Source organism: Pogona vitticeps, chromosome 1 (genome assembly GCF_051106095.1).
Source record: "Pogona vitticeps strain Pit_001003342236 chromosome 1, PviZW2.1, whole genome shotgun sequence".
Lineage (NCBI taxonomy): Eukaryota > Metazoa > Chordata > Lepidosauria > Squamata > Agamidae > Pogona > Pogona vitticeps.
In genome coordinates this window covers 353,706,576-353,730,991 of record NC_135783.1, presented here as the reverse complement: position 1 = coordinate 353,730,991, position 24,416 = coordinate 353,706,576, and the positions used below count along the sequence as shown (strand labels likewise).

Genomic DNA, 24,416 nt, shown 5'->3' with positions numbered 1-24,416 from the left:
GAGAAATCCTTTTTCTGCACTACAGCCCCCAGGATCCTTAAACCACCATGATCGTGGGTATGGGGCTAGGGTCCGAGAGCTGCAGTCCAAAATGGTAACTTCTCCAGCTTCTTAAAGAAGTTACTTTCCTCTACCCTAGTGCTTGGCAGGGCTCTGCATGGTACCAACTCTGAATGTGCAAGGGGGGGAAAATCCCTATAAGGTGTGTGGCGCCTGTACTGGTGAAAATGTCTTTGAAAGCAGGTGGGGGCCAAGGTGCTTGGAAGCCAGAGGCTGCTTGGGGAGGGGGGCACAGCCTCTGCAGGCAGAGGGCCCGGATGCTAGAAAGACGTTGAGCAGAACCCAATGCATTCACAGCGGGCAAGACAGAGGTCCTGGGTTTCTGGGGTTTCCATCGTTCTGCTTTTCCTCAACAGAGAAAAGGCCAATGCAGATACGTATTTGCAGATACTGCACTGCAGTGGGATTACACAGGGGCTACTCTCGCCTCCCTGGCCAAATATCTCTAGTAGACAGCTAGAGGGCTTGACACAATCCAAATTATGGGTGGAGAGAACCTCAGAGATCATATTCTCTGACCCTCGGCCGACACCAGAAATCCCTTGGAACCGCACCTCTTGGGAGGTGGCTCCCCCCGACCACGTCCCATGAAGGCTCATCTCCTACCACCCGTGGCAGCTCATGGGACCCGGCGTGTGCCAGGCCCCACTGGGTGATCTGCTGGTCCAATTCTGGATCCCCTTTGGGTGGGCGTGTCTGGACTGAGAGGAGTGGATGGTGGTCAAACGTGGCCCAGATCCCTTCTAACCACTAAATGCAGAATCTTGCCCGGTCACAGAGAAGTGAAGCAGGATTAAGCATGGGGTGGATGGTGACTCTAACTTTATGCTGCTTTATACATCTGTTCTGCGGAAAGGCGTTTAAAAGCCAAATCCACCTGAAGCAGCAAAAAGCTCCAAGACAATCTGTTAAGCAGCTTTGCAGGTGGCGCCGCACACTTCTATCGCACACTTTGAGCGGGCAACCTGCCTCCCGTGAGACCTCGCAGAGCAGCTGGGAAGCGAGAGCAGCCCCCAGAGAACCTCCCCATATGGAGCTGCGAGGGATCCGCAGAACGTGGGAGCGCCCAACAGGACGGCCAAGCAAGAATCCCTGCACAGTGCCAGGTGCGGACTCTCTGGGGTGAAGTTCTCAATAAGGAAGGAGCCCAAGCTTCCCCGAGGATCACAAAGCCAAGTTGAAAGGAAAGGCAATGTTGTTATGAGACAGCGAAGAAGGGAAGGAAGGAAGGAAGGAAGGAAGGAAGGAAGGAAGGAAGGAAGGAAAAGGAATGGGAAGGAAGGAAGGAAGGAAGGAAGGAAGGAAGGGAAGGAAGGAATGGAAGGAAGGGAGGGAGGGAGGGAGGAAGGAAGGAAGGAAGGAAGGAAGGAAGGAAGGAAGGAAGGAAGGGAGGGAGGGAGGGAGGGAGGGAGGGAGGAAGGAAGAAAGGAAGGAAGGGAGGGAGGGAGGAAGGAAGGAAGGAAGGAAGGAAGGAAGGGAGGGAGGGAGGAAGGAAGGAAGGAAGGAAGGGAGGGAGGGAGGGAGGGAGGGAGGGAGGGAGGAAGGAAGGAAGGAAGGAAGGAAGGGAGGGAGGGAGGGAGGGAGGAAGGGAGGGAGGAAGGAAGGAAGGAAGGGAGGGAGGGAGGAAGGAAGGAAGGAAGGAAGGGAGGGAGGGAGGGAGGGAGGGAGGGAGGGAGGAAGGAAGGAAGGAAGGAAGGGAGGGAGGGAGGGAGGGAGGGAGGGAGGAAGGAAATGGAATGGAATGGAATGGAATGGTATGGAAGGAAATCAAATGGGAAAAAGTCATCACTCACTCCTCAGCATCTTCGTGGCCATCGCCAAATTTGGCCAGTCCCCTAAATAAAAAGTTGATAAAATTAAAAAATGAATAAAACATACTTTAAAAAAAAATCCAGAGTGAGTGTTGCACTCTTCCCAGGTTGCAGCATCCCAGGACTCAAGCGTTCTGTTAAGTAGAGCAAACCGCCCCCCCCGCATGAAAGATGCTCTACAGATCCGACTTCCTAAGGCTCCAGGCCGCGCTCCCTGAGCCTCCCCTGCAACCAATTCCCCTCCTCTCGTTCCACACACTGATACAGAAGGAGGTCACGTACACAGGACCAAAGCTACTCTTACAAAGGCATCGTAAAGCAGACCAACCACTATTCTCACAACCAGGATTAAGGCAATTTTAGGATGAACATCTCTATACATCTGCTTCGCTGGAGGCCGCTGTGGAAACGGGCAGGTTCCTAGATTGCAATGTATTCTCTCCGGGACCACATTAACAGTGGCTGCTGAATCTCAACGCTGCCGTTTCTGGAAAGGTCTCAAAGGGTGACGAGGGTTACCGCCTAGTGCAGAGGGTTGTCCCCCCCCAGTCTGCGGCCCTTTGCCGGTCCATGACCTGAGCTGGACCGGGCCGCGAAGACAGACCTCCCACTCCCCCCCGCACACACTCCCCTCCCTACAGCTGCTTTTTGCGCACGTGCCAGCGCTTGCGTGAGCACTCCCCCACGCATTATTTTCCTCTCATTTTTATTGATCTGTTTTATTGATACACAAGCTGTTGCTCCTCTAAAAGTGTCATGCTGATTTTCTCTCCCCCCCCCAACACCCGATCTTACACCACATTCTTGATATTTATAAACCACCTGGGAGGATAATCTATAAAAAAATTTTAAATCCACCATCCTGTGTGGTTGAAGATTTCCAGCAGGTGGCGCTGAGGGACGACACCAACTGAACCTTAGGTCTGCTCAGGGCTGCTCTCCAGCAGCTGGTGGACTTCAACTCCCAGCAAGCCTCTGGCCAGGCTGGTGGGCTGATGGGAGTTGTGGTTCAAAAATATCTGCACTTGGCTTATGAGCATCCTTGGGACTCTATTTGGTTTTCTATCGAATTTTAACATCTACGAGATGCTTATGTACGTGGATGTCGCAGGCTGCTGGGGTCAAGCTTTGGCTGATGAAATCACGGTGGCCGTTTCTGGAGAAGGCAGACCTCCCTCCAGCTACCCAGAAATTCGTGACCTGCGGTGGGGATGAGAACCGGGCGCTTTTGAAGAGCATTTAGAAACTGTAGCGGGTCCAAAATGCACCCACCACATTGTTATCCTGGCCTGCACTTTGCAAACAGCACTGTTGTTGTTTAGTCGTTAAGTCGTGTCCGACTCTTCATGACCCCCATGGACCAGGGCACGCCAGGACCTCCTGTCTTCCACGGCCTCACGGAGTTGGGTCAAATTCATGTCGGTTGCTTTGGTGACACTGTCCATCCATCTCATCCTCTGTCGTCCCCTTGTCCTCTTTCCCAACATCAGGGTCTTTTCCAGGGAGTCCTCTCTTCTCATGAGATGGCCAAAGGATTGGAGCCTCAGCTTCAGGATCTGTCTTTCCAGTGAGCACTCAGGCTTGATTTCCTTCAGAACGGATAGGTTTGTTCTCCTTGCAGTCCTGGGGACTCTCAAGGGTCTCCCTCCAGCACCACATTCAAAAGCAGCAATTCTTCAGCGGTGGGCCTTCTTTATGGTCCAAACAGTATAAAAGTAAAAGTTCCCCTTGACAATTTTTTTTGTCCAGTCGTGTTCGACTCTAGGGGGCGGTGCTCATCCCCGTTTCCAAGCCATAGAGCCAGTATTTTTGTCCAAAGACAATCTTCCGTGGTCACATGGCCTGTGCGACTTAGACACGGAATGCCGTTACCTTCCCACCGAGGTGGTACCTATTTATCTACTTGCATTTGCATGCTTTTGAACCGCTAAGTTGGCGGGAGCTGGGACAAGCGATGGGCGCTCACTCTGTCGCATGAATTCGATCTTACGACTGCTGGTCTTCTGACCCTGCAGCACAGGCTTCTGCAGTTTAGCCCGCAGCACCACCAAGTCCCTTCCAAACAGTATACAGTAGCTCTCAGCAAAAGTCCCTTTGCTTCTGGACCCGTTTCAAGGTGCCGCTTTGGATCCACCGAATCTTAAACTACGGGCGGGCTACATCGGGTCCCAGAGCAACCCCCAGAACCCTTCTGGGCCCCAGATCTATATATTTTTAAAAAACCCAAATCATTTTCTTTTCTGCTCAGAAATTCCCCTTGCATCCTCCAGATGGTAAACGAGGGCTTCAATAATTAAAAATCATTATTCCACCCCACACCCCCATGTAAATCCATTTTTCCATTTAAAATACTCATAGAAACTTGAACGGGTTAGCCTCTGGGTCACGTCCCACCCCATCAGGAGGGCTGCCCTTAGGGTCCCATGGAGATCATCCCCCCCACCATAAAAAGTCAGGAAAAGACCCCTCCCTCAAATACGGAGGAGGCCAAATGGTGTGGAATTCTTCCGAGCCTCTGCTTTTTACAACCTCCCTTCCTGCAAAAACAACTCCGGCCAAACGGACAGCAATGGCTTGGATTCCCGCTCCAGGAGGGCTGGCTCCCCAACCGCAGCATACATTGAGGTGGGCAATAAGGACTGATATGATCAAGCTGGCTCTGGGCCGGCCCTCCAACAGCTTCACAACACTCTCCTGAGGTTTTAACGGTGGAACTGCCTTGCTTCCAGTTTGATTTGCTTCTATTTTTAATTCTTTGGCCCTTCTTGTCAAATCCTTGGGCTGGAAAAAAAAAAGTACAGTATTTTGATACCTAGGCCAAAACAGTATCAAATAAAACAGCAGCAGCTCATTAAACGGAAGCTGCGCCCTAGGTCTGGGGTCGCTTTCCGGAGCTTGGAAAAGTTCCTTTTTTGGACGGCAGCTCGTAAAAATCCCTGGGCTTCCACGTGACCGCCGGCCGCGTTGGCGGGAAGATTCCAGGCCCTGCAGTAAGGGATCGCCGTTCGAGGTTGAAACAATGGGGTGAGGACGGACTGCAAGACGGCAGAAAAGCCTGCGTAGCCGAAAGTGTGGGGAAGAGGGGTGGGGTAGGGAGTGTTTGGCAAGCCTGCTCGGCCAACGAAGAAGCCCAGATGGAAAGCAAAGCTCCCTTGGCATAAGGCGGGCGGATGGAGCTGCCTCGTCGCCCACTGCCGACTCCTGACGTCGTCGGCCATAAATCAGTGCTGTGTTATTTCTGGCCCCGTCTAAATGCGCAGAAAGCAGCCCCAAAGCCACGCAGTTCAAGCCATGCTGGTCTCTCCACGGCACGAGGGTGACATTATCCAGGATCCCAGGCTTTCCAAACCCCCAAGCATTTCCTGTTTATGCCGCTGCCGGCGGAGCCGAAGGGCCATCTCCGAGGGAGTGGCCGATGCCGTCTCGGGCTCTTGTGAGACTCGGAGAGCAGTGGCCCCTTCTCTCTTGCCGGGGCAGCAGAACAGGTGGTTGCCGCCTGCTCCAAACGGGCCCGTGGCGCCACGGTTTCGCCCCTGGATGCCACGGCAGCCTCCCCCCCCTCAGAGCGAGGGCGACGGCTCCCAAAGCCACAAATGAAGGCCAGGAACCATCCCGGAAAGACCACGTTTCCTGCCCGCACCTGCCTTTTATCAGCTGGCTGCTGTGTCCTCTCTGGCATCGTGGAACATGCCAGCCGGGACGTCGGCTCCTGTCTTTGCCAGCTGGGGCCACCGAGCAATGCATGGCGGAAAAGATGGCCAAGGAAAAAAGAAGAGGAAAGATGAAGCTTGGGCCTTACCAGGAGGCAGGATGGAGAAAAGCACTGGGAATATTTTCAAGTTGGGAAAACGAGGAAACCCTAGGCGCATCCACTCCGAGGATCCTGTGCTCTAAAAGCTCCTGGCTTCCTCTTCCCGTGATACTTCCAAGGAGCAGCTTTCAAAGTGCACCAAAGTGCCTCCGTTCAAACAAACAGGAGGAAGTTCAGAGGAGGGGCAACAAGGACGGTCAGGAGAATGGAAGCTAAGCCCTAGGAGGGAAAGGCTGGAAGGAAAGGCTGGCAGGTTGAGCCTCGAAAAAAGAAGACTGGAGGGAAATAGGAGGGCACTTTTCGAAGATCTGAAAGGCTATCGCCCAGAGGAGGCGCAGGATCTGTTCTTCATCATCCCCAGAGTTGTAGGACATGCAACAATGAGCTGAAGTTACAGGCAGCCGGATCTAGGCTGAATATCAGGAAAAACTTCCTAACTGTTAGAGGAGTATGACAATGGGAAAGGAAGCCAGAGCAGAGGCCTTTTAAGGCCAGCTGATTCCCCTCTGGTGGCCTCCTCCCCTGCACAGTTAAAAATTTTCTGTTCACGTCCTGGGTCTCAGTTTTCTTAGCTGTAACCTGTGGATTCTTGGGAATCCTACTTAGCAATTATTAAAACATGCGCGCGCGCACCTTTTCCAAGTGCTGCAGTGAAGCACTAGACCAGAACTCCACGGATTTCTTACAGAGATTTTTAAGGGCATAGGATTCTGAGGAATTTAACGTTACTTCTGCCTGCATGCATCCATTGTACAGATGCACCGAAAAGCATATACGGTGGGCAAAAGTTTGCCTGGAAAAGACACTTGAGAGCCATGGCATTAATCGCATTTAAAACAGACATAATCCACACCCCCCAAAAAAAGTTCATCTTGCACAGCTCTGACCAGACTCCTCTGTCTGAATCCCCAGTTCTCCCACTGGCAGCCCCATGGAATAGGGCCTGAGACCCAGTCACTGGGTAGTTTTTACAAGCTGAACTCCAGCTAGCACAACATTCAGTCACTATCTCTGTTTGCGTAAGAACTGTGTTGTCTTTCTCTCCTGCTCTCTGACCGATCAGGAGTCCAGAGCGTTAAGTGCCTTGCCTAAGGCATGCACGCTACAGATCTCCCCACGCCAGCGTGCTGTCTGTTCTCAGGAATGGACACCCACCGTTTCTCCTCAACCCTGATATGGGATATTTGCACATGTCATTCTAATGTCCTACGTGCACACTGGACATCCACTCCCTCTGGTCTGAAATCATCAACCTGGGAGGGGCCCTTTTGAAAGAGCCATCCCTCCAGGAGGTAAAAGGGACGGCTGGTAGGAAAAGAGCCTTCTCGGCAGCTGCCCCCAGACTATGGAACACAACCCCCCCTCCCCAAGTCAGATGTGTCTGGCACCAACGCTAATGAGGTTTTGGCGCCAGCTCAAAACCTTCCCATTCCAGAAGGTTTTTAATTGAAATAATACCCAACTGTGGGTCCTGATGGCAATTTTTAGAGCATTGTATTTTTAATGGTATTTTTAATTGTTTTATCTTTTTTATTGCATTCATAAAGCTGCCCAGAAACCTTTGGATAGTGTGGGCAGCATACAAGTTAAATAAATAAATAAACAACATCCCTCCTGCACCCTCTGGTTTTCTCCTATCATGATGAAAAGTTCTGAAGAACTCCCAAAACTTGCACGCTTCTACAGAATTTCAGTTTTTCCTTACAAAGGGATCACCTGCGGATTTTGGTTTACTTTTCTTCTTATGAAAAAAAAATAGCCACTATCTTTTTAATGTACTTGTTTGTATTTATTAGAAGCAGCTCCATCTCCTGTGAAAGCATGAACACTATATATTAAGCAACTTTGTGGGGGGGGGGGGGCAGAAGCCATTACTTTGGAAAGAAACAGAGATGGGAATAGTCACCTTTCTGGACTACAGTTCCCAGAATACCCAGTGACCACGGACGGCCACAGGCCTTCTGCTGGGGCTATTCGGACAGCTGTAGTCCAAAAAAAGTACAGCTTTCCCTACATCTGTGGCTATTTTACGTCATTCTCAGAGCACACAAGAGACGAAGGGAAGAAGAAGAACAATAAACGAATAAATAAGAAACCAAAAACCGTTGCTTTTGAAATTGTGTTCATGCGCACGAACGCTCACACTGAAATATCACAGTTAAGCCTTTCAGGGGCCACAACAATTGACTCCCCCCCCCCCCCCCGGATAGGCTTCCATAGATGAAGGGCTTGAGCAGAAGGGCTTTTACCGCCCCCTCCCGTTCAGGTTATCGGTGGGGACAGTTGGATTCACCCGCTGTTTCAGCAATCACATGATGTAATCGCTGGAGTGAACCAAACTGTCCCCGGGCTGCACCGACCGGCCTCTCTTTTTTCAGTCCCCGTCATGGGCTTCTCTATGTATTTTTGGTGCAGGCACGACAGCTCCACTTTAGTCTGTTTCCAGCATATGCGATTGCTGGAAATGGGCCGGAAAGGGAGCCTTCTGGCTGTTCAGACTCTTTTGGTTTGAATCTATGATACAGTCCATCACTGATGGGCTGCATCATTTTTTAAAAATTCTTTGGTTTATCTTAAAAGGACTGGTCAAAATCTGAGGATTCGGGTGCAGGCAGTGTTTCCATTGGCATTTGAAACAAACCAAAGAAAATTATCTATCTATCTATCTATCTATCTATCTATCTATCTATCTATCTATCTATCTATCTATCTATCTATCTATCTATCTATCTATCTATCTATCTATCTATCTATCTATCTATCTATCTATCTATCTATCTATCTATCTATCTATCTATCTATCTATCTATCTATCTATCTATCTATCTATCTATCTATCTATCTATCTATCTATCTAAAGTGAAGCTGCACTTCAGTGATAGTCTACCAGACTCTTTTTTTAAAAAATCACTTCCCCTGCCCCTCCACTGAGGAACAGAGGAAGTGTTCAATTTCCCAGTATCCTGAAGTGGCTCACTTCTTATGTCACATCACAATATCATAAATTCCAACCAAAAGGAGCTGGGACCCAATAGGGTCACTTGAGCTCCGGTCTGCCGTGGGCAGGCAAAGACTGCACCCACTGGCACACCGCATCTCCACCTGACCCCAAGCGGCCCTATTGAGCCCCCCACCAGCCTGCCCCAAAAGAGCCAGCGCGGACAGGCCCTAACACGGCTACTTCTTTGAAAATGGTCGCGTAGAGCTTAGAGCTCAGTGAAGCTCTGAAGGAACCAGGTCGTCTGGCAAAGGAGTCTTAAGACTGCCCTGCTGCTTGGCATTTAGCTGGTAGCCAAGACTGCCCGTACTGTATTTATCTTGACCCCTGAGAGTGTTGTTGCCAAACAGATGAAGTCAACGGCAGAGAGGATGAAAGAAACATTTGGCCCCACTGGCGGCTTTGTCCCTGGTGGTTCGCATCCCAGGACGACCCCAAAGCGCCACCCACACTGCCTCGGGATGGCACAGATCAGCCCGCCAGAGCCCGTTCAAGCCAGCAAGGCCGAAAGCTCCCCATGTTCAACACCCCCCAATACTGTGCCGCCTTTTCCTTTCCTCCCAAACAGAAGGGGCTGCCTTGAAAGACGCACGCGGATGGTTCGCTAGAGGGCCACGAGAAATACTTACTTAGCGCAACTTCCACCGTCGACAAAAGGGCTCCAGTGGGAAGCAAAGTGCGCACCGCCTGCAACCACCACCTGCACAGGGCAAAACATCAGCTGAACCGTCTGCTTTAGAAAGGGTGGCACCCTTGCCCCCACACGATGGACAAAGCTAGAACCGTAGTTCCCAACTTGGGGTCCCCAGGTGTTCTGGGACTGAACACTCCCAGAAGCCTTCCCCACTAGCTGCGCTGGCCAGGATTTCTGGGAGTTGTAGTCCAAGAACCTCTGGGAACCCCAAGGTTGGAAACGGCTGATCTAGAGGATGTTCTGCCATCTGAATCCAGGCCCAATCCTCCCTTCTGGGGGAAACAGAGTAATTTATGGATTATTAGATTGTGAATCCGTCCCATTCCAGTTTGGAAAACAGAGGCCAGGCCAGGCTTAAAGGGCTCCTTGTTGACTAGACCAGCCGTCCGCTTGGCCTTCCCCCCAAAGTGCACAGGTTATCAGACTAAAAGGTACTAAAAGATTCAAATGGGAACGAGGAAGTCTCGGATCACTAGCCTTCCGACCTTGGCCATTTCTATACGGCTCCTGAAATGTGTATCCTGCCTTTTCAAAACCAAGACCAACTCAACTATAAGCAAGGTGAGGCTTCAGAAAGGTCAGCAACTCCTCAACCACCTGAAAGTCTTTGAGAAGCATAGTATGGAAACGAAGGGCATCATCAACCCCATGATGGGGCCATGTCCTTTAGCAATGAGGCCTACAACGTGAGCGGTGGCTCAATGGTGGAACTTCCCCCCCCCCCGGCCCTCCATGTGACCGAGTATTTTGGTAAACTACAATTTATTTCGGAATCCACAGAGATGTCTCAGCGTTCCTCTTATCGCAACCTCTGTGGTCTCTGTAATTTTGAAAGCTTCTCTTTCCTGTCTTAGGATTTCAGGCACTGTGTTCGAACCACATTCATGGACCCATGGAGTGACTAGTTCAAACCTGCCTCTAAAAACCAAGAGGAGCAGAAACCTGCCCCCGAGGCTTGTTGTGAAGATGGGACCGATATTAGAATCAAGTCGCCCATTAAAAACGAACGAGGAAACAAGGACCTAGACTCTTGCTGGCCTCCTGAGCAGCCTTAAGCAGGCAGTGAGGCCCACAAGCCTACCTAGGCCATTGTCCACCCTCTCTGCTGTCCATCTCTCCTTCCTTGGTCCAGGGAGGCCACTGTGCGCCTGGTCACCAAACCCGCCAGGCAGCCGATGGGAGAAAGGGAAATGCCACGGCGTGTCTCGCCTTGAGCTGTTTCTCCCGTCAGTGTATTTTGGCCAAGGCTGTGTAATGAATCCTACTCATCATGGCACCTGCTGCCTTTCCTCCTGGAAGCTTGCTACGGATCCCAAACTTAAATGAAAGGAGCCACCACCACTACCACCCCGTTGCAGTCTGAGGAGTTAAGAGGAACTGGCCAACTCTTACCATTTCATCCCGAGCTTCCGTCTCTTTCCTTAATGGTGGTTCAAACTGCAACTTGTCAACTGTAAAACACACATATTTACAACTTTAAATAAGGTTGATGTTCTTCCAAAGCGGGTTAAAGAACATTCTCTCTTGCCACCTTCACCCCTTTCATTGGAGCCAAACATTCAAGTTTAGGAATATGAGCCTTTGGGGGAATAGAATTGTTTATTTACAGTCCCCTTAGACCAGTCACATAAGTATAAAGGTAAAGGTTCCCCTTGACATTGAGTCCAGTCGTGTCCGACTCTAGGGCGCGGTGGTCCTCCCCGTCTCCAAGCTGTAGAGCCGGCGTTTGTCCTTAGACAGTTTCCGTGGTCACGTGGCCAGCACAACTAGATACAGAACGCCGTCACATAGGTATAAAACCTTATAATTTCTAATTTTCAATATTCTAGTAGAACATGTTGGCATGTATACAGCTGGGAGCTCCTAACTAGTTGGAATTTGGCTTCTGCATCGAAGGATTGCTGCACAGAATTTGGCAACTTGACAGTGATCTGAAATATCAACATCTGAGAGAAGGAACTTTTGGGGAAACGTATTTTGGGACAAACTGAACAGCTTTTCATCTTAACAAGCCTGTAAAACTAGCATGTTCAATTTGGCTTCAGTACGTTCTCCTCTGAAACACTTGTTCCTGAGAATCACGGTTTCTAAGAGTATCTTAAAACACACAAAGTCAGTGGATAGCAACCTTCAGAATATGTTGTGTCTCATCCATTATGCTATGAAACAAACCAGGCCCTTTCATGACAGGAACAAGAACAGCAGAAGACCTTTTACAGAGATGTTTACAGGCATTCTATTATTGTATTCAACATTTCTTGCTATTCTAAAGGACATTTGAAAAAAATTAGTATGGCTGGCAAGAAACACGAGGGCCATTTTTCTAGCAAGCTTCAGTCTCACGGGACGTCCCGCCAGCTCAGCGCTGCAGGATTGGGCCGCCTTCACAAATGTAGCCACAGGGCAGGCGAAGAAGGGCTCTTTCGTCACAGAGACCCTCTCCCTGAGTCATGGAAAGGCAAGATCCTGCGCGCCTAGGCTCACAGGGTTTTCCACTTGGCAAAAGCTCAACAAGGTCACTGCCCATACCTCCAAAAAATTAAAATAAAAAGGTCCACAAGTCGCTGAAAACTATAATAAAATTGTGGATTATAAATCTGCAAAATACAAGATAAAGGGCATGTCACGCAGGAGGACAAGATGATTAGCAGAGAGCAAATTCTCAGCATAAAAACTCTTGTGTTCCACTGAGGAGAGCGCAGACCTCTGTAACTTAGATTAGGCCTCCTTCAGTCTCGGGAGATGATGGGAACGTGCTCCGAATTGAGGTCTGGGAACAGCGTCTCGTGGGGCTGAGAAGGCCAATTCAAGAGGGACCATCCCTTCCACACGGAAGACAATCTGTCCTCTATAACCAGTATTTAAACTATCCACAGGTTGGGAGGGGGAAAGATCACTGTGGAAACTTAGAACAGGAGCGTCTGCTCGAGGCGATGTAAAATACGAGCTCATCATTTAAAACGAGGTACTAAAAGATCCCTATATAGGAGGAGAAATGTATAAAAAAGATTTTAACAGCAGGTTCTCCCAGAGACACAAAAGAGGAGTCGCTTCACAAGGCAGGGAGGTATAGCCGACTTGGGCATAGCCGAGAAACTCACAATTGATTTCGGATGCCGTCCTTTCGGCTCTAACGTTCCGGCTGGTGGAGCGAATGGTGTGGCGAATAACGGGGTGTGGCTGCGGAAGTCAGAAAAGCAGGTAAGTGGAAGGAAGGAGAGGCTGCAAAACCCAGATCAGGTCTCTCCCTTCTGACTGCTTCCCTCCCCCATCCCGCGCCACTCTGGAGTCCCCGCCAGTTTCAGACTCCTTTCTGGCCTGCACATATTTCCAAGTAATTTGTGGCAATCTCTCATTCTGATGTGATTCCTGCTGTCGTTTGGAAGTTCTTAAGCAACTCTCTTGAGCACGTCAAAAGAGCGTTGGTTGAAACGTTCACCAAAAGCCAGACGTGCAAATACAGGTGTTTGTTCAGATTCATCCTTTACTAGCCTCCCCCCCCCACCTTGTTGGGACAGTCTGAGCGGCCTGCTCCATCCGGCAGAAATCCCGGAGTTTGGGGTTTTGCTGTGAGGCTCCTGCCCTCGTTTCCAGTGGGCGGCCATTTATTTTGACAGCTGATAAGATCGTTCTCATCATCTGCAACTGGGAGGGTGCAAATGAGCTGAAAAGATCTGTGCTTTTTGGATGAAAATTCCCAGGATTTCCTAGGCCAGGGGCATTCTGGGAGCTGTAAGCCAAAAAAATCCCAAATGCTGCACAGCTCTATGGAAAAAAATGCAGGGGGAGGCCAGGGCAGAACTGCCAGGTTATCGCTTCCCCTTACAACAAATGACGTGGACTTCGTGCCCAACCCAAAAAAGCACCTTGGGTCACTTATTCTTTACTCCATTTTTGTACCGATCCTTTGGTTATAGTTTGTTTCCCCATTTCATAAACGTACCTCTTCCACAGCCCTGAATACTGTGCTCCACACACACAACTTACATTATCCCATCTAGCCAATGGATCTTTAGCCTATGAAAAGACTATGAATTCCCCAAGCGTCTCCAGAGGTACCTTCTATCTCTTGGCCCCTCTGAGATCCAAAACCACGTCAGTTTATCACCAAGCAAGAATCCAGGAGCCCAGCTTCTCTGCTCTGTCGCTAAGCGTCAAGGCCCCGGATCTCTGTCAGGGGGTGATGCTGAGCCCCCAGACGATGCCAGCTTTGAGACTGGGCAGAAGGAGGAGTGTCCCAGGAGGGCGAACTTGCGTTGTGCGACTAGCTGTCAAGTTCGACTTAAGAAACACCAGTGACTCGACTTTGACTTTAATCCTTTTTTTGTTTTGGTTCCAATGACTCAGACTTGACTCGTGATTCAAAACCCACTCACCCCTCCTTTTTTTCTGCCGGGGGGGGGGGAACTTGTTTTTAATAAGGACTCGGGTTTGAGACTCAGACCCAAAAACGTGCCAACACCCCTGGAGGTTCCCGACCGACTGTGTCTCCCAATAAAATACTTCCTCTGTGCAGAAAATCCAACCACCAGAAGACAGGCGGCGGTCTCGTCTTCCTCCTGACCCGTCCGTTTTCTATGTACAGTTTTTTTTTCCCCCCCACAACAAGGAGGTGTTCCCTTATGGGAGCCCCCGCCACCCTCCACCTGCAGGATGAAAAGGACCGACTTGCACATAAGCCTGCACCACCGCAGGGAGAACGGAAAACTCCCAAACCGGGAGGGCGGGGGAGGGGGACGGATGGACTCACCTCAAAGTCATCATCGTCGGCCTCGGCGTAATGGGGGTGGTTGTCCGGGTTGTTCACTTTGTCCAAGAGTTCCAAGGCCAGAGAGCGAGAAAGGCCAGGCTGCCCGACAAAGCTATGCTAGACGGGGTGGGGTTAGAAAGAAAGCCACGGGGTCAGGGTGGGAGCGCCGGCGGAAGGCAACGGGGAGGCAGCACAACGGATTCCCCTTCTGGCTAAGAAGGCTGCCCAGCGGACGCCATCCCACACATTGTGCCGCTCTCCCCCATCCACACGGTCCCTTCTCCTCTGCAAGACGAGGATCACAAATCTCAGACCTTCCAGAAGCCAGAATTCTATGGAACCGAAGACCATCCAAGCCCTTTAACGCTGGACGAAGGATTTCACTTGCACCCATTTGGGCCTCAGGAAGGTGCCTACTGTCCCTGTGAGGCCGGAAGAGCACATTTTCCTCCCTCAGACGAGAGCTTGCTTCCACGAGATGGATATTTTAAGAGTATCCTTGCTCCCTTTATTTCTAACCCTCAGGCATTTCATGAATTATGCAGCCAGAACAACAGCATCCATGCAAACGAGGAAGGAGTAACAGATTGGGAAAATCCTCAAAAGTTTTCAACGACGGATAGGAAAGAAACGATAAAGGATCACCCCCATCCTCAAAATATATCAAAAACAGTTCAACGGGGGCTGAGCTGGCATTCGTAGCATGCCAAGTATTTGTTGCAGGCAGGTGTTCTTGGACTACAACTCCCAGAAGCCTTTCCCCACTAGCTGGGCTGGCCAGGGTTTCTGGGAGATGTAGTCCAAAAACACCTGGGGGGACCCAAGGTTGGGAACCACTGGTTTAGAGGGACAGAGCAGAAAGAATGAGTGGGTGATTTTCTAGCAAAGAGGAGAAATTCACACTGCAACATTTTGCTGCAGATTCCACACCAGAGGTCAGTTTAGGCTTCTCCATTGCTGCCGTTTCTCAATGGTGTCCCTTAGAAATGTATAAGCATGATTCATGCAGTAGGTTAAGCAATCTCATTTTAGGACAATCTTAATCCGAAGGCATCTGTTGTACAAACAAGACGTTCTGTACATGTCTGAAATGTCTTCAATGTGGGTCCACGCTTTTACACCGCTGAAAAACGCTGCATGCAGTGAAAATCTGAACATTCCCTCTGTTTATAGCGACAGGATTTGAAGGAGACTTAATTTTAAAAAGGGGAGGGGCCGTACTTACTGTAAGGAGCCTTTCTGCCGTCGGCCTTTTCTTGGGGTTTTTGGTAAGTGCCACTTTGACAAAATTATGGAATGTTGATGACCTTTAAAGAGAAATGGAAAAATCTTGTCTCCAGTCATGTCTGATCAGACTGTGCAAATGGGGAAGAAGAATATCCAGGGTCTGCATTATTAAAGATGATTAACAAAACAGGCCTCAGATTTAGGTCAAATCAATGAAGCGAACCGGGTGTGTGTGTGTGTGACATCGCTCTGCTAAAATGTTAAAAAGTTAGCAGGTAGAGAACTAGAAACCTGAAGGGTTATCTAGGCTGCTGTACTGCCAATAACATGGTTCATATTTACAAAGTGCGGAGGAATTAAAAGGCACAGACAAAGGTCCGAGGCAAATAAATACAGTGGTGGCCCGCATAGCGACGTTAATCCATTCCGGATTAATCATCGCTATGCAGAAACATCGCTAAACGGGACAGAAAAAGCCATAGGAACGCATTAAACTTTGTTTAATGCGTTCCTATGGCTCCCAAACTCACCGTTCAGCGAAGTTCCTCCATAGCGCCGCCATTTTCGTGCCCTCGGTAAGCGAGGGCAGGGCGCGAAAACACTTGCGGCGGCCATTTTGGGCACCCGGTGGCCATTTTGGAACCGCCGATCAGCTGTTCTAGGAACATCGCAATGCGAAGATCGGTAAGCGAAACACTTACCGATCATCGCAATGCGATTTTTGGCCATAGAAAACATCGCAATGCGATCGTAAAAACGATCGCAAAATCCACATCGCTATGAGGATTCGTCGTTAAAAGGTGTGCTCGTTAAACGAGGCACCACTGTAATATGGAGTGTTGTCATTTCCTTCTTTTAACAAAGGGTGGAGGGTCATGGCCCGGGCTCACTCCTCTTTTTAAACTTCAAAGTAAATGCAGAGTGATTCCAAAAAAGTTATTTTTGAGCACTGGAACGTACAGAGAAAACTGAACAGTCTTAAAATGGATAATGATGTTAAGATCACAGATGTGTTTGGTGCGGACACAGGAAGAAAGCTGCTTCTCTGTGGTTGCTTCCAGACTCTGGAACTCCCTCCCACTGGAAGCCAGCCTGGCTCCATCTTTACTGTCCTTCCACAAGCAGGCAAAACCCCTTTCTCTTCAGGCAAGTTCTCCTTGAGTGACTAGTGGCCTGAGTGGGTTTATTTTTAATTTTAATGGATGGTTGTACTTTGTTGCTTTTCAATGCTGCATATGTTTTTGGTATGCTATTGGTTTGATTCTCTTTAGTATTTGTATACTGTTGTTGGCGTCAATATTGTCTTTTAATGATTTAAGCCGCCTTGGCTCCTTTTACGGAGAAAGGGGGGGGGATAAAACAAACAAAGAAATAGGCTGCTTAGAGTGAGACTGTCCATTTTTGAGGGTTTTTTTTTCTGGTGGAGGATCCTGGGGGCCCTAAAATCCACAGGGAAGGCCTTGATGGCCCATAAAACTGAAGGATGTACAGTTCCCACGGCTGATGTCATGGTCCAATATATTGCTTGAAACTCTTATTAGATTATGCACCCATTCAAACTGCCATGGGCGATGCAGCTGTGTCTGTACGCACACGCCACAACTAATTTTGCAGTTCCTGCCCCTTCACAGTCACAATGACACCCCTCCCAAAAGAAAGAAAGAAAGAAAGAAAGAAAGGAAAAGAAAATAAAGGAAAAGAAAATAAAGGAAAAGAAAAACAGAAAGAGAAAGAAGGTCAATGGAACTATTCTGCAAACAGCAAAAACATCTGTAGCAAAAGGAATGTGGTTCTGCTCTCTGGGCCCTGGAAAATATGGCTAATATTGCAATCCAAACCAAACTCCTACTGAGCAGCCTATTAGGAAAACAGACAAAGAGGGAAAGCAACTCGTGGTGTGACAGAAGAGCCGGAGACCACGGGGAGACCAATAAAATGCAAAATGGGAACTGCATCCAAACCATCTAGACTCAGACAGCATTTTCATTCCTATCGGATACAAACAGAGCTTCCCTAAAAGGAAAGGAGGGGAGTCTGGCCTGCTTGGAAACAAACCCCACCCCCCACCCCACCGCATAGACCTCTTTCTCCCTCCTGAGATCATGGTTGCAGGCCTTGCAGAGGCAGGCGTTCTGATCGATCTCAATCCCTGGGAAGCCAAAAATCAGACATGATTGATCCACCTTCTTCAGGGATGTTTGCATTGCATGCTGCTGCTTCGGAAGGTGGAGACGGGGGTGGGTGGAGAAGAGAGGAAGGAGACCCGAAATGTCAACTGAGACCAAGAGAAAGAGAAAGAGAGAGAGAAAGAAAGGAAGAGAGAGAGAGAGAGAGAGAGAGAGAAAGAGAAAAAGAGAGATGCCCTTCGGAAGGCTGTCAGCCAAAGATCAGCAGAGGTCACATCTCCTCCCGGTGCTCCTCCTGTCTCCTCTTCAGGCCACTTTCTGTCCTGGACCAGTGCCTTGTCAGTGGTGACAAGGTTTCCAGGGGTATTCCCATACTGGGGGTTTCAATTCTGCCTTGGGCTGCATCAAGGACTTTGAGAACACCTGCCTTCTTCCCCTACACGATGTCCCAGCCCATATCCTAGCAGTGTCCTCTTTTCTCTCTCTCTCTCTCTCTCTCTCTCTCTCTCTCTGTGTGTGTGTGTGTGTGGATGAAGGGTTGAAGAGGTCTGACTGCTCTAGGGGTGGATGACCCCAGGGCAGGGGCTTATTTCCCCCCACCCCCAAAGAATCTAGATCCCTAACGTTCTTTATAGGAGGAATCCAGACTTCCTTGTTCTGGCCTAGATCCCGTCTTCAAGGAGCCCAACTGACCTTCAAAGGGGCTTCTACAGAAAGCCAGATTTAGGCTGAATATCGGGGGGGAAACTTCTTAACTGTTAGAGCAGGACGACAATGGAGCCCATGATCTCGAGAAGCGGAGGCGTTCAAGAGAAAACTGGATCACCCTCTCTCGGATCTACTTTAATTTGTATTCCTGCACAGAGCAGAGGGTTGGACTTGATAGCCTTATAGGCCCCTTCCAATAACAATGATTCTATGATTCTATGTACTTCCATTCACCCCAGGTATCTGAGGTGAAGAAAGGACCACAGCACCCATCAAGGAGAAGAGCGCCAAGACAAGGAAGACACGCTCAGACTCACCACTTGGCTTTTTCCTTTAACTTTGGAGGCTGGAAGTTGCTTTTGGACATTAGAAAAAGGGCCCTGAAACAGAAGAAAAGGGGGGGGGGATAGCCATGTTCAGTCTATTGCGGGAAAACTGGAAAACACCAGCGGCATCTCAGAGGAAAGTACAGTGGTGCCTCGCTTAGCGATGTTAATCCGTGCAGCAAAAATCACTGCTAAGCGATTTCATCACTAAGCGATATTAAAAAGCCCATAGAAACGCATTAAAACGCCATTAATGCATTCCTATAGGCTTAAAAACTAACTTTAAGTGAAAATCCTCCATAGGGGTGGCCATTTTCGGTGCCTCTAAAGCGAAGCAACACAGCGGGTGGCCATTTTGTTTACCCGGCGGCCATTTTGGAACCGCCGATCAGCTGGCCGAAAATGGGGGCTTTGCGATGATCGCTTCCCTGCGATCATCGCACAGTGAATTTTCCCCATAGGGACCATTGCTAAGTGATCGCAAAAACATCGTCACAAAGCGATTTCTTCGTTAAACAGAGCGATCGCTATGCGGGGCACCACTGTACTGTATTTCTCCATGTATAAGGCTATACTTTTGTCTAAAATCTTTAGACTAAAAATTGAGGGTCGTCTTATACATGGAAGTAAGCTGAGGAAAGAACAAAAACAAGTGGAGGGGAAAGCAGGGATCAAAGCAATCCTGCAGCACTTTGATCCCTTTCCCCCTACACTTGCTAAGCTCCACTTAATTTCTTAATTTTGGGTTAGAAAAGTGGGGGGGGGGCGTGTCTTATACATGGGGGCATCTTATACATGGAAAAATATGGTATTTATACATGCTAGGGTCCCCGTGTGCAAATGCAAATGTGGCACCGATAAAAAGGTTCATTCACACTTCTGTGACGATTAGAAGTCTTTGCCCAAGCAAAGTCCATCCACCCATCCATCCTATCTCTCAGTCCGTCCGTCCGTCCGTCCGTCCATCCATCCATCCATCCATCCATCCATCCATCCATCCATCCATCCATCCATCCATCCATCCATCCATCCATCCATCCATCCATCCATCCATCCATCCATCCATCCATCCATCCATCCATCCATCCATCATATCTCCCAGTCCATCCATCCATCCATCCATTTAAACTAATTATTTCCAATGACCCAATGTGCTTTACCCCAGTGACGGCGCAAACAGGATTTTGCACACTCGGTTTCCCTATGAATTATGCTCCACAGGCGAAACATTTACACAGTTAAAGGGGAGATTTGCACAGTTAAGGAATGCCCACAGACCTCATGGGGTGAAGCTCAAACATGGGCGGTTGCAGCTCTGCCAGCTCGATGGCTGTTATGCCCACGGCCCAGATATCACAGAGTTGGTTGTAGCCACCATTCTTCTCGACCGCAGCCACTTCCGGGGCCATCCTGAAAGGAAGGAAGGACCACCGTCATCCGACAGCAAGCACACGTCGGCTCTTCTAAGCCAGTGGTTCTTAACCTTGGCTACTCAGGTGTTTTTGGACTGCAACTCCCAGAAACTCCAGCCAGCACAGCTGGTGGTGAAGGCTTCTGGGAGTTGCAGTCCAACTCCCAGAGTAACCCAAGGTTAAAAACCACTGTTCTAAGCCACCCGCGACCCATCCAGCATCTCTGATCTACTTGACTAAGCCAGCCCTGCATTGCTTACAATCTTGGAACAACCTCCACACTGTGGGACACCGGGAGCTGTACTAAGAAATAAAGGAGGGCTTTGAGTTCATCCATTTCTGCGCAGGTCTGAACACAACCACTTTGTCTGGCCTCAGCTGTCTCTACAGGATCCGCTCTAGAGTTCCGGTTACGGCATCTCAAAGATAGCACTGAGGATCCGACAGAATAATTCTCCATGAGTTCCTTGAGGGAAGACGTGACTCAGCTGGTCCAAACATGCGTGCTGCGAATTTTCGATTTACACCAGAGTAACATGATCACACCAGGTTATTCAGAAATGCAGATCGGTTAGCAAACTTCAAAACTTGCCTCTGTAAATATGAGGGCTAGAAGCCCTCTGTGGTTGCTTTTTTTTAAGGTGGAAAAAAATATGTTGAATTCTCAGAGATTACGTAAAATCCTTCTCAGTTCTGCCTAAGGTGCCACAGCTAATTGTGGCAACTTGACACAAGTGCCTGATTCGATATAGGACACACGTTTGGCCCTAGGCCTAATTATGCAAGACGGATGTGCCTCTGGGGCCTCATCCATTAGCCACAATTAGCTGCAGCGAGTTACACAAACCTTACATGAAGACCAACCAGATTCCAGCCACTAAGTTCTTCAAAAGAGTCTCTCAAGCCACGTCAGGCGAGATGCCCATTGGGAACGAATCAGTTTTTATCAAAAGGGCGCTTTGTGGGTTTGCTTTCTGCTGCTTTTTGGTTTGAAGCAGACCAAAAGGAAAAAGACCATCCAGATAGGGAAAGTCATTATGACTTTGGGATCCATGCGTGTCTGGTTCACGCCTTGCCCTCCCTCCCATGGGCGGATGTTTCCCAAGAGTCACGAATGTGAACGATGAACGAGTTTAGTAGGAGAACAGGACCTCTGCTGTTCAGCACCCACCTGAACAGGTAAAACCCAGCAGGAGGACCAATCTGGCAAAGACAGAAAAGGGCTCAGCGGCCCAGGTCTGCTCCTGTCCACACAATGGTCCCCAACCTTGGGCCTCCAGATGTTCTTGGACTACAACTCCCAGAAGCCTTCACCACCACCTCTGCTGGCCAGGATTTCTGGGAGTTGAAGTCCAAGAACATCTGGAGGCCCAAGGTTGGGGACCACTACGTCTACTGGATGCCTTCATTTCAAAATCTACAGCCTTCCCCAGAACCCCCCAGCTCAGGTTGAAGGACCTCCTTCCAATAAACCCAAGGAATTCAATTACCAGTAAGGGGTGCCGATAAACGACTTCCTCTTTGCAATGGTGGCGGTTATTTTTGCTGCTACGCCAAAGTCAGCTGCGGGAGAAAGAACGGAAGAGGTTGCTAGAAGCTGCCCTTCCAGTTTACACATAAACCCAAGGGAAAGGGTCACTCTCAGGAAAGCCCAGTCACTCTGCCCAGTAGAAAGACTGGGGGGGGAGGGATTCTGGGCGGGAACTCCAAAAAGTAACTTTTCTTCTGTACGTAACTGGTTTCTCAACACCACTGGCATGAGTCTGGCCTCTGCCCAGCACTCCCTTTTCCATGGCAAACACAAAAAAGACACAGCCTCAGAGCTAGAAAGGATGCCAAGAGTCATCCAGTCCAACTCCCTGCCGATGTAGATTGTCTATTCTGTCCAGCACGGGGCGGAGTCAGTAAGCAGCCTTGCCCCTCCCTCACAGGTCAGCCAGGGTACCCAACCCCACCCCTTCTTCTTTTAAGCACTACCTCATACATTCATCTGTTTACGTATTAATTCTTTAACTATGTTACTTTTAATAAAATCTAAATACTTATTCAGGGGTTGCAAAGCTGATCTAAAGACCAGAGAGTCTGCTCCCTGGGTGACGAGACAGGCGCTAGGCAATCAACCCCATCCAGGGCCAGTTTTTCTTCCATCGGCCAAACAACCCAAAGGGAGGGAAAAAAGGTCCATCTGGGGTGGATAACAGCGACACAGCCCTTGGATGGTCTCCATGGCTCTACAAGAGTATCTTTGGCCTTAATGTCAAGGCCAGTGAGATGAGTCCTCTAGTGAGGATAACCGAGAACACTCTGGACGGTCAGGGAAAAGGAACTCCTCGATCTCACTGGTCCTGGATCGTGAGGGGGCCCAGGAGGCTGACCACCTCCCAATCGACAAGAACACAGAAGGGTACAAAGCACGCGGGAGTTTCGAAGCTCCCGGAAGGAGGACTCAGTCGAAGGGAAACACTTCTAGGGAAACAGCACTCCTCAAGAGTAGGGGCCTACTGGGGAAAAAGCTTGGCCTTTCAGGAAGTTCGGGGGCCAAATCCTGCAGCTGGGTTCACTTCCCAGCTAGCCCAAATGCCTGCAGCTGACGGGCTGAACTGCTAGGTAGTTCAGCTAGCTAAACTTTAGGCTAGGACGTGGCATATTTACTTGCTCTAGTCCTGGCTTGTGGGTGACTAGAGATTGGTAAGAATCAGAAAAAAAAAAAAACGGTGGTTCGTGGCTAATCACAAGCTTTCTGAGCTTTTTTTAAAAAAAATAAACCACAAACTGGTTTGTTTCTTTAAAAAGCTTTGTGCCCAGGGGAATGGGAAACGAACACCCCCGCCCCCCCGTCTGCCCCCTTCGCCTCCCTACCTGGTGGCACCTCTTAGTGTTCCTCCTCCGCCACAGCCACCTTCTCACACTGCAGCCCAGCTGACAGGCGTGCCTGTGTAATCTCGAGACTACAAGGGCACGGACCAAAGTGGTGAGCGCCCCTACATCAAGATGGGGATTCTGGTAGGTATCTGTCTATTGCTATATATGGCCCAGAGGGTAACCATGCCTGAGAGTGTTACACGTAAGGAGAGCCAGCACACTTACCTAACTTGATGTCTCCATGGTCAGTGAGCAGAATGTTTGCACCCTAAAAAAAAAAATAATAATAATCAATGTTTGCACCCTAAAAAAATAATAATAATAATCAAAGGTTTTTGGCCACTTGCTTAACCTACTAAAGCTGTTTTTTTTTCCAAAGAGAACAAGAGATTTCTTGTGGAATCACTTACCTTAATGTCCCGATGCATTTTGCCTTTCATGTGCAAATACGCCAGTCCCTAGGTGGCAAAAAAAGAAGCAAAAATGAGGATGTAACTTGAAGGTGGCGTACTTAATGGAAAGCAACCAGGGGATGATTCAACCATGAGATGATGTGAAACAATCAGCAACTGTCAGCAGAGATAGATTTTGGATGCCATCGCAATTTGATTTTATTTTACACTAGTCTCGAGTGCTTGGAACACTCTTTGGCATGCTTACAACATAATGCACAAGAAACATTTTGCCCCCAAGAAAGCTGGTATACTCACTTCACCGAGTTGGGAAAGAGTCAACCTTAATGGAACCCGGGTGAAATCCCAGCAAGACTACAATTTAACCTCTATGCCACAAGATTCGCTTTCTCCCCATTTAGATCCCACCCTATTCTCTCAGTGGGCAGACTGAAGGGGGTTCACAGTATGAATTAAAACAAATAAAAGCTTTAAAAACACCCTCATGTTATAAAATTAAAACACAAGTTACAAGCAATGAATGAAAACAGTTTTCAAACTATTTAAAGAAGATGAACGCTAACTTTTTTGGAAAAAAATCATGATTATGGCCAAAATCTTATTGAGAAAACCTCACACATCAGGGAAACCACACAAGCTGTTTTTTGCTGGCTGCCCATCACACAGCTGACTACAGAATTGGGACTGACCAAGAACACAGTGGACACTGCAAAATGGGTAGAACTGTTTGTGCAACTGCCTTTACACAATCCTGGAAGCCAACAGGATTCTGGTTTCTGCCATACAGTAAGTACCGTTTATCAGTTTCCTTAAGGAACAGCCACTAGCAAAAAATCATGACACAGAATCATAGACTAGTGAAGTTGGAAGGGGCTATAAGGCCATCAAGTCCAACCCCTTGCTTGATATAAATATTAATAAAACCAATACTACTACTACTAATAATAAAGGGTATTTGCCAAGTGATTGTCTAAGTTTCTCTCGAATGCCTCCAGGGCTGGAGTGCTCACCCACTCCTGAGGTCACTGATTCCACTGTCGTACTGCTCTAACAGTTAGGAAGGTTTTCCCGATATTCAACCGAAATCTGGCTTCCTTTGATTTGAGCCCATGGTTGTGTGTCCTGCACTCTGGGATGATTGAGAACAGATCCTGCCCCTCCTCTGGATGACAGCCTTTCAAATACAGTGGTGCCCCACATAACGAGCGATTCGTTTAA

General features: G+C 48.9%; 1 protein-coding gene across 2 annotated transcripts in view; it reads right to left on the bottom strand.

Annotated features, from left to right (window-relative positions):
• Nucleotides 1–24,416, bottom strand: part of MAP4K5 (mitogen-activated protein kinase kinase kinase kinase 5) — a 116,591-nt gene that overhangs the window by 29,473 nt on the left and 62,702 nt on the right. The window contains exons 6-16 of one of the 2 annotated variants that reach the window (XM_078384326.1): nucleotides 23,196–23,243; nucleotides 23,011–23,053; nucleotides 21,414–21,486; nucleotides 19,790–19,921; nucleotides 18,503–18,565; nucleotides 15,350–15,431; nucleotides 14,125–14,241; nucleotides 12,476–12,554; nucleotides 10,767–10,825; nucleotides 9,310–9,380; nucleotides 1,854–1,895 (exon numbers count right to left, since the gene is read on the bottom strand). In XM_078384326.1, coding sequence (XP_078240452.1) covers nucleotides 1,854–1,895; nucleotides 9,310–9,380; nucleotides 10,767–10,825; nucleotides 12,476–12,554; nucleotides 14,125–14,241; nucleotides 15,350–15,431; nucleotides 18,503–18,565; nucleotides 19,790–19,921; nucleotides 21,414–21,486; nucleotides 23,011–23,053; nucleotides 23,196–23,243 — 809 coding nt within the window. The remainder of the gene's footprint in view (nucleotides 1–1,853; nucleotides 1,896–9,309; nucleotides 9,381–10,766; nucleotides 10,826–12,475; nucleotides 12,555–14,124; nucleotides 14,242–15,349; nucleotides 15,432–18,502; nucleotides 18,566–19,789; nucleotides 19,922–21,413; nucleotides 21,487–23,010; nucleotides 23,054–23,195; nucleotides 23,244–24,416) is intronic. The other variant, XM_078384328.1, reaches the window with a different exon arrangement.